Below are 9,934 nucleotides of genomic sequence, written 5' to 3'. Positions count from 1 at the left end.
CGTTAGTGTCACATGGTCCTTCAGAAATCATTCTAATACACTGATTTGCAGCTCAAGAAACATTTATTATTATTATCAAATAGAATAAATCAAACAGAAAAAATAAAATATAATTTTTGACAATGTTTTTACTGTCACTTTTGATCAATTTAATCCATCCATGCTGACTAAAGGTATTAATTTCTTTCTTTTTTTAAAATCTTGCTGGCCCCAAACATTTGAACAGTTGCATACTAAATCTGCCGCGTAACCACTTTTACGAACTCTGATCTTTTGCCCACCCTGACCAATCACTGATCCTCACTCCCACCGGTTCCCTCCTCTTCCATTGTGACACATAATGCCAATAAGCACAAAAGCTGATCTCATAACGTTAATTTAATCTTGTGTTGGATGGCTTGTCTGTGCCCACAGCTGTTGTGGGAAGGCGATTAGGATTGGTGCCCGCGGACAGTGGCGTTAGCAGCAGCTAGCATGCTAAACCTCTGTCCATGGCATGGAAAACAGTAACACATGTAAAGCAGATGGCTGGTGCACTATGTCTTCTGTTGGCACTAATCAGGTGCTAAATATCACTACGTCTGCTCACTCGGCCTGATCCTGGAACCCACGACGCTCACGCTTTTGTGTTGGCATGTGCTGGTATGCTGTGAAGAATAGAAGTTCTGCATCCATTTTTTTGGGCCAAACAGCTGAGTCGTGAATGACTTATCACTCTGGAACCGCACAACATGACGTCAAAACGCCAATGGATAAATCCACACAGTCTCTAGCCTTTAACTACTGACTGTCCTGAGCTGTTACATTGTACTACTGTTACGTTGTACATGTACTATCCTATAGTAAGGAAAATTTGCTTTTTTACCATTAGTTTTTACATTAGGTTTTATTAGGTGTGTATAGATAGATAGATAGATAGATAGATAGATAGACACACATTTTATTGTCTTTATTTCATTTATTTTGTCTTTGATAAAATAATTCAATATTTTATTAATAGAATAATGTTAAAATATTTAATATATAATATGTAACATACAGTTTAACTAACTATATAGGTGGATGCTGCACACTGGTGGTGGTTGAGGAGATTCCCCCTTTCTATGTAAAGCGCTTTGAGTGCCCAGAAAAGCGCTATATAAATGTAAGGAATTATTATTATTATTATTATATGAATGTAAAATAATCATATTCCCTCTAAGGGGCCTCAGCAAACTTTTAAGGGACCACTATTACTAAAAATCATTATTACTATATTAAATTAATTTTACATTTAACACACACACACTCACACACACAATCAAGATGTAAATTGAAATCACATTTATTTTTTTCCCTTCAATAACTGATGTTTTTAACATAAAAATCACAAAATTAATCATGGTTAATGCATTTAATATATCAATAATCCCAGTTTCTCTTTATTAAAAAGGGTTTAAAAACAAGCAGCTTTGCTATAATTACAGCAGAAATACCAGAAATTATAGTCTGGAATTACTGTTTTGAACAAAAAAGGGGCCTTCGAGTCAAAAACGATGAGAACCATTGTTTTAAAACTCTTGTTATTTGCTTCATTTGTGATTTTTAGGTTGTAGTTTTTCCTGATGTGGATGTCACTGGTTGTTTCCAAAGGGAGATTTCATCAGATTTAGCTAACTTTTTGGGACAAATCTGTCTTCAAACTTTAGCTAAGTAAGTCCAAATGCACACACACACACACATGGATGGTTAGCACAAACAAAAGGTGTCTCTGCCCAGCTCCAGCTGAGCGGTGTGACAGAAATCCGATTCCTAGCGTGATGGCGAGACAATGCGGCCTCCCTCATTTGCCACTTCACCAGTGTTTAATCGGTGGTCTCCTAGACCGAAAGAGTGATTGAAAGAAAGGAAGAGAAGAGAGATAAAGAGAGGGAGAGAGAGTCAATGATTTCCCAACTGCCTTTTTGAATAGAGTCTCTAGTGTCTCATCTGACCTGACCGTTATGAGGGCCATGGGAAGATGTGATTGGCTCATTACCTCTGCTCGCTCCTGATAGCCGAGGAGGGTGCACCAAAGCCCCTCTCGTCTTCTGAATTTACACCGTTTCTCTCTTCGTCTCTGTCTCCTGACAACATGGCAGTCTGCCAGGGCTCTGGTTCTGACCTGACATTTGCTGTTTTCTTTGGTTCAGAGGAGCGATGTCAAAAGTACTTTGGTGCCAAGACAATGCTAAAAAATTACCACATATATCATGATACCAGTCGAGAAATACTAGAAAGCTACATTCTATTGTTTGTTATATATCATGGTATAATATGTTAATATGTAAGTTAGTTAAGTCAAGCCATCACAGCCATCAGTCCAGTCTTTAGTGTCACATGATCCTTCAGAAATCATTCTAATATGACGGTACTCAATTATTAATCATTATTACTGGTGCTTGGTTATTAACAAAGTTCTTAACCAAAACTTTTGAATGGTAGTGTATCACAGTTTTTAAAAAAAAGTAATAATAATAAATTAAGCAATTAAAAAAAAGCATCAGAACTGTTTTCAACATCGATAATATATTTAAATGACATTAATAAATATTAAAATTATTTCCGAAGAATAAATATTTCACAATATTACTGTTTGTACTATATTTTTCATCAAATAAATGCAGCCTTGGTGAGACTTACCTCAAAAACATCAAAAAATCCAAACTTTTGACCAGTAGTATATTTATTAATATTTAACTTTGTATGAGTGTCTTGAATAACATACTAGTTTTTGCTCCGGTCTTGAAATTGGTAGCAAGAATGGTGATATTTCGACTCCTGAAATCTTGGTCTCATGACAGCCGTAGTTCAGAGAGAATAATGATTCGTCCTTCCTCAATGTGGCAGCAGTAATGGATTGGTTTTAAGAGCTCCAGCTAGTTGCTCATATTGTTTGGCTTCACAGACAGGCGAGTCAAAGTGCTTGAGGGTGATATGACGAAACATCCAGCGGTGACAACTGACTGAGCATGATTCCAGCGATTGTGTCTGAGGTGATGTGTGTTGCCTGTCTTTTGTTTCTGTTGCTGATCTCTTTCGTTCCCTTCAAAAAGTGTGTATACTGTATAATTCATTTGTAACCTCTCTTTTTATGTGTAACTGAAATTAGAATTTAAACTGACACCATGTCATTGACCCGTACTATTTATAGTAGCTGTGTATTTCGTCCAAATGCAGTACTTTACTGAGCTGTACACTGTACTCTCGTTCTCATTTGTGAGATGAACAGACTTCACATTTAATTTCCTGTAGGCCCCCTTTGATTCTTGGTGTCACGTCAGCCATGTAACCTTTGTAGTGATGGCAAAGCTCTGCGCTTGTTAGATACCGCTGAACTTCGAGAGACCTCCACATCATCGCTCTGAGTATGAGAGTCTGTATCAGCACTTTTGTGATTGGTTGATGACAGTGATAGCACCTCCCATCACTTATGCATGCCCTGTTCTCCTCAGCCATCATTCAGGAAGTGACACACAGGAAGCATACAATGCAGTTACCGTATCTTCCCTGCTATGTGCTGACGTTCAGCACTTTGGTTGTGCTATATGTGACCTATAAATCCTCCACACTTCTGATGGGAGGGAGAGAGAATCTCTTGACCGCTGCTTGGGAAAGCAAAATAATTGGATTCCTGCTCCTTATCACACTCAACACATTACGAGTTGTCAAAATTCCCTGCTGCCAGGACTTGGTCACGTTTCAGTCAAGCAAGAGGGATTTCATATGGCTGGCTGATAGGTGAGACTTTTTAGATTGTGTTATTGCCAGTCACTGGGGGCAGTAGTGTCCGACACGTGTCTTAGACTCTCACGTGACAATGCTTGGTGGACGTTACTGTATTGACCTTTTTGTCTAATTTTATTGCAGCTTGTTGCTATTACAAAACTGCACTCTCTATCATTTAAGTGGCTTCAATTCATTCTACGTGCAGTAAGTGGGGGAATTGTTTTTGTTTCTTTGCTATGATGTGGAGTTGACAGCAAACCTTTCCTGACCCTTGCAAACAGTTTCGCTTAAGTGAGTGATTGAAACCCCAGCCACAAAATGATAACAAAGTAGATTTTCTGAAAAAATATGTGACATACTGAGTTCCATGTTTTCCCATGTCTCTCAGATTGTCTGCAGTCTAGGTATGATTGGGGCCCCCAGGGGCCTCCACAGGCTGTCCTGAGTCGAAAGGGCTCATCCCCTATTCAGGTGATAATCAGATGCCTAGATTTGCCCTCTAGGGGCCTTTGAGGCCCCAAACAGGATTTATGTACACTGCCTTGTCAAAATGACTAATTACCAAATTTCTATAATATTCTGATAATAGATAGGTCTGGGCCCCCCAGATGCCTCTATACACTGTCCTGGGTCAAAATAGGTCACTCCTATTTTTCTACAAAAACCAAAAGTCTAGATATGGTAGGATTTCTGTATACTACCCTCAGTCAGAATGACCCACCCCAATGTTTCTGGTACTTGGGGCAACCCAAGTACCTCTGTATACCTCCTGGGGTCAAAAGAGCTCACTCCCATGTTTCTACATAAATCAGGTGGCAAGATAGATCTGGGGCCCCCAAGTGCCTTTGAACACTACCACCGGTCATAAGAGCTCACTCCCATGTTTCTACAAAAATCAGATGTCTACATATGGGGCCCCATGCAGAGTCTCAGTACATTACCCTGAGTCAAAATGACCCGCCCTGATGTTTCTATAATATTCTAGTGCCTAGATAGGTCTGGGGCCCCAGGTGCCTCTGTACACTTCACCAGGTCAAAACAGCTCACTCCCATGTTTCTGCAAAAATCAGGTGCCAAGATATGGCTGGGGCCCATACAGGATCTCTGTTCACTACCCTCAGTCAAAATGACCCACTCCTATGTTTCTATAACATTCTGGTGCTTAACTAGGTTTGGAGTCCCTTTGTACACTACCCCTAGTCAAAAGAGCTTACTCCAATGTTTCTATAAATAAGCAGATGCCTAGATATGACTGGGGCCCTATGCAGGATCTCTGTACACTACCCTTAGTCAAAATGACGCACCCCTATTATTCTATAATTTTCTGGTGCTTAGGAAGGGGAACTCCAGTACACGACACTGTGTCAAATGAATCCACACCCATGTTTCTATAATAATCATGTATGGGGTTTCTTGGGGCCTCTAGGGGCCCCAAATAAATAGAGACAGACAGATATGCACACATAGGACATATACAGGAAAATACTTTAAAAAAAATAAACTTTTAACAAAAGAGAAATTTGTGATGATTGAACATTTTCAGTGATATTTTAGTTTTTTGGATGAATATTTTATTGATAAAAGGGAAACTTTTAGCAGGGTTTGTTATACTTGCATTCAAAAGGTTTTTCTTGAAGCACCATTGCTATTGGAGTTTAAGGTCTCATACTAGGTCAAAATGCAAAATCAGAATTTGCATTTGTTATTATCCTGTCTGAAGTAGTCGGAATTGGAAAAATCACATGTCCTATTCTAAAATCATTACATGGCCAGGACATTTCATGTGGCCTATGCCGAGTACACACCCATTTCACTTCTTTGTTCACTCAGTGTCCCTCTTCTATACACACATAAAACCTCTGCTTCTTTTTTTTTCTTTTTTTTGTCTGCCCATTAAAATGATTGATCATTAGGGGATGCTGAGAAAGGTGGGATGTAATTATGAGTCCAGGCAGCTTTGTCAATTCCCACAGTCTGGGTTGAGCCCAGCAGAGATCCTAATAGGAACCTGCAGTGTTAACAACACACACGCTCACATGGATATAGAGGGAAAAGAGGGCTGTGAACACAATTTGGTTGATCGCCAACTCAACTAGAAACTCAGTTTCCACCACCGCTTAGACCAAAAGCATAATCTATATAAGTATGCAAGCACTGAGGCATTGCAACTGTGTAATCCCATTGTACATACTTAGTGTTTTCATTTGATTAGCACAGAATGTATTTCAGGCTAAAGAATCACTCCATCTTTTTATTTATAACTTTGTAAGAAATAAGCATGTATGTACAAATCATAGTATGTGATGTATTTACACAAACATTCTTTTCCTTTTACCTTTCAGAGAAACTGAACATGTTGTCTGCACTGATCGCCCCCTACAAGTACATGAGCCCAGCAGCCAATTGCACAGAAGACGAGGACACATTGAGTCAGTATGCATAATCACTAACACAAACCCTTTCATTAAATTAAAACATTAAATTAGATTTGAACATATGCAATATACAGTATGCTAGAAGAGTTGGAGACAGGCAGCACTACAAAAACAACATTTTGGTCCTTTCTCACAATTTAGGCTTGCATCCATGTGTTGAAGTTTATTTTCACAGATGAATTTCATTTGGTTCCATCACAACACAGTTGGGGTGTGAAATAGAGGCTTTAATGTGTGATCAGACTTTCACACACTGAAATCTCATAACCGTCTGCTCTCCTGCATTTCAAAAGGACGTCTCCTTTGCATTGTATATGGGGAGACGATTTATACCCACTTTAAGTATAGACACTTTAAGCCAATTTTGTGGGAGATTATGGAGCGATTTGCCAGATAATGCCCCATTTTAGAGGATTTGTCTTCTGGTTTTTGCAACCGTTAAGTAGAGGAGGCTTTTCTCATATGGAACTGTTGCTTTGGGGATGGTAATGGCAGTTTTTAATATCAACTTGTATATGACTTTTACCAGGTCATGTGAGATTATGAGCAGAATGGAGAAGAAGATAGCACTCATTGAGTGCCTTGATCATAATAACATGTCATTTCTGCTTCCAACCTAGGCACCAGCAGTACTGAGGTCAAGGAGAACCGTAACACGGGAAATTTGGAAGATTGCGCTATTGTTCCATCAGATTGCCAAACACTCTTCCTGTCCGATGCGCCCAGGGATGGGGCATCTGGCCTCAAGCGAAAGCGACCTTTGGAGGAAGACAATAACGGACACTTGCGCAAATTGCGTCTGTACTGCAAGAAACTGGCATGGTCCGATGCACCAAAGAACGCTCTGGTCCAGTTGAACGAGCTGAGACCGGGTCTACAGTATCGGATGGTCTCTCAGACAGGACCAGTGCACGCGCCTCTCTTTTCCATCGCCGTGGAAGTTAACGGACTGACATTTGAGGGCACCGGCCCTACGAAGAAAAAGGCTAAGATGAAGGCAGCCGAGATGGCCCTGAAGTCCTTCATCCAGTTTCCCAATGCCTCGCAAGCTCACTTGGCCATGGGCGGCCTGAGCAACCCCGCGGCCGACTTCACCTCGGACCAGGCCGACTTCCCAGACACGCTGTTCAAAGGCTTCGAGCCTGACGGCTGCCGCTCTGCCGAGAGCGAGTTGCTGTCTAGCGCCCTCCGTTTGCGCCACACATTGGACTTGATGGTGGTGCAGGCCAGGCAAGGAGATCCCTGCCTCCCCCCACCTCCGGTTCCCGCCACCCAGCCCAGCCCGGTCGTCCTGCTCAACGACCTGCGGCCCGGCCTGCGATACGCCTGCCTGTCGGAGCGTGTTCAGGGCAAACAGGCACACCGCAGCTTCGTCATGGCCGTTCGAGTGGATGGCAGGATATTCGAGGGCTCAGGTCGCAGTAAGAAGCAGGCAAAGAGGCAGGCGGCTCTGTGTGCCCTGCAGGCGCTCTTCAACTTCAGGCTGGCACCTGAGGCGAGAGCGGGACACCGGCCCAGTAGGATCAAATGCCCTCATTTGCCCCAGGTGAGTGTGCCAGTCCAGCCGCTGGCAGGCCACTCGTTCCATACGGAGGGCCTTAATAACCAAAGCAGCAGGAATGCTGGGATACAGAACTGCCAGCCAAGGCTTAATTAAGAGGGAGGAGATAATGTTTGGGGAGGCATGGAGCAGTACAGATGGATTATGGGGGAGAGGTTAGGCTATATCGCAGCGCAAAAGGTGGAAGCATTTTATGTTAGCACACGGGCTTTAACATTTACTTTGGGCAGGACAGGACGGCATATCTAGTATAAACACACACATGTGTGTGTACTTATGAAAGCAAAAGGGCCAGAGGTAAACAGAATCTATTCACAGATCTATTCAGACGGAAAAAGGATGTAAATGAGGCAAATTATCATTCGGGAGCCTCTGACTCCAGAGAGAAATCCAATGCGCCAACAAATGAGTTTTCTTTTTTCTTTCTTTCGTTTTTTTTTTTTTACTTTCCATGTGTTTATAGAGCTAAATTGCAAAAGTATTGTTATTTTGCACAATCTCTAGTTTCCTCATGTATGACATGGCAGTGTCTATAAACATTAATTCAATCTGTTGCCCAAAGGAGATTGAAAAAAGCACAGAGCAAATCAACAAACAATCCTCAGACCCATTCTTCTGTTATTTAGTCAAATATGTAAATAGCAATCAGACTAGGGAAATAATGTTTTTTTTTTCTTAGAGAACTAAATTTTTTTTATTTTTTTTTATTCAAAAGTATTTTTGATCCCTTGTGTGTCCATATTAAGTCCAAATGTAATCAACATATAGTGATGTCAATCAATTGTAAATTTTAATTGAATTACGTGATTTTGTAGTTAACTACATTGTTTTAATAGCACCAAGTTTTGATTGCCATACAGTACATACACAGTCTATAGTTTGGCTAATTATATTACTTATTGGAAGAATTGTTTTTAATTGCTATAAATTTAATTAATTAATGAACATTTGTCATATTGCTGCCATTTTCGAAAAGCAATAAGCCACTCATGACCTCGCATTGCAGGGATTTTACCATGATTAATGGAGTTTCCTTAGTTTTTAAGAATCACTCACGGATGTATGCGGCTAATCAGTTTATTGTGTGGTGATTGTGACTTTTTCTCTCCTCAAGTATGCACATGTATATGAGTGCATGTCAGCATCAGCTCTCCTGTGTGTGTGTTTCTTGTGCTGTATTAGTATTCAGCCCCTTCCTGCACAGAGCCGACAGGGAGAATGTTGTCTTTCCTCTCCTACTACAGCAGCCAAACAACCTGCACATGTTTGCCGGAGAGAAACTTCTCCTTTCTCCTGCTCGCCACACTCTTTAAAAGGATTTATAAGAGGATTTGCCTCACTAGTTTAGTTCCAGAAATGCACTTCCTTGTGGAAATTCTTGAAAGTCAGACTACGGCGTTGGCTGTTGAGTTTCTTAGAAATGATGACAGGAACATGCACATGTAATTAGAAATGTTCCTTCGGTTCCATCACAGAATCATCCAGCATCATCTGGCCGGTGGAACGAGCGTTTGTGCATGTGTGTTTGAGCTTGTATGACGATTTCTCAGTAGTCTGGAGATCTGAGGGTTGGATGGCGCTCAAACCACTGCCTGTAGGGTGTCTTCCTGTGCCGCAGGGCCCTGCTGATAGCAACCGCTGCCAGCTCTGCCACTGTCACACTGCTCTCAAGACCTGAGGTTTTTCTCTTTCTTTCTGAAGCAACTTCCTTTAACAACATTCATTGCAGCAACTAGTAGCAGCAGCTTTTCTATAACGAAATATGAAGTTCATTTGCAAAAACCGATAACTCCATTTTTATTTATTTTTTCAGAAATCACGCATTCCAATTAATATCAATCAAACTGCAGTTGGGTTGTTTTGATTAAGTAATAATAACTTAAACAAATACCGGTAATTTACAAAATTAAAGTTAATTGAAAGTATGTTTTTTTTTTTACATGTTAAAAGTTTGTTTTATAGCAAAAGCAGATAACTCAAACAGTCATTTTTTGGCAAAAGCAGATAACACTACATTTTATGTTTTAGAGTTTAAAAAAAACACTCGTTTAATCTTTGTAATCTCCTCAGATGACAATGTAGATGCCTGACAAACGTTGTTGTTGTTGTGATCATAGACTGTATGGATGTGATTACACGCAATACACGGAGCTTTTCCCTCACTATTGTAACGCGCTGCTTTTGCAAGGTT

At 40.7% G+C, this 9,934-nt stretch overlaps 1 protein-coding gene across 1 annotated transcript in view; it reads left to right on the top strand.

The window, feature by feature from the left end:
* LOC107713870 (double-stranded RNA-specific editase B2-like) overlaps positions 1 to 9,934 on the top strand; it is a 199,483-nt gene that overhangs the window by 127,926 nt on the left and 61,623 nt on the right. Inside the window, exons 2-3 of the mRNA XM_016519516.1 lie at positions 6,090 to 6,176; positions 6,803 to 7,728. Of these exons, the coding sequence (XP_016375002.1) occupies positions 6,090 to 6,176; positions 6,803 to 7,728 (1,013 nt within the window). The remainder of the gene's footprint in view (positions 1 to 6,089; positions 6,177 to 6,802; positions 7,729 to 9,934) is intronic.

This window comes from Sinocyclocheilus rhinocerous, unplaced genomic scaffold, assembly GCF_001515625.1.
Source record: "Sinocyclocheilus rhinocerous isolate Xijiao unplaced genomic scaffold, SAMN03320098_v1.1 scaffold642, whole genome shotgun sequence".
NCBI classification, from domain to species: Eukaryota; Metazoa; Chordata; class Actinopteri; order Cypriniformes; family Cyprinidae; genus Sinocyclocheilus; species Sinocyclocheilus rhinocerous.
The sequence above is the reverse complement of the archived record's forward strand: the minus strand, read 5'-3'. Positions and strand labels throughout refer to the sequence as shown.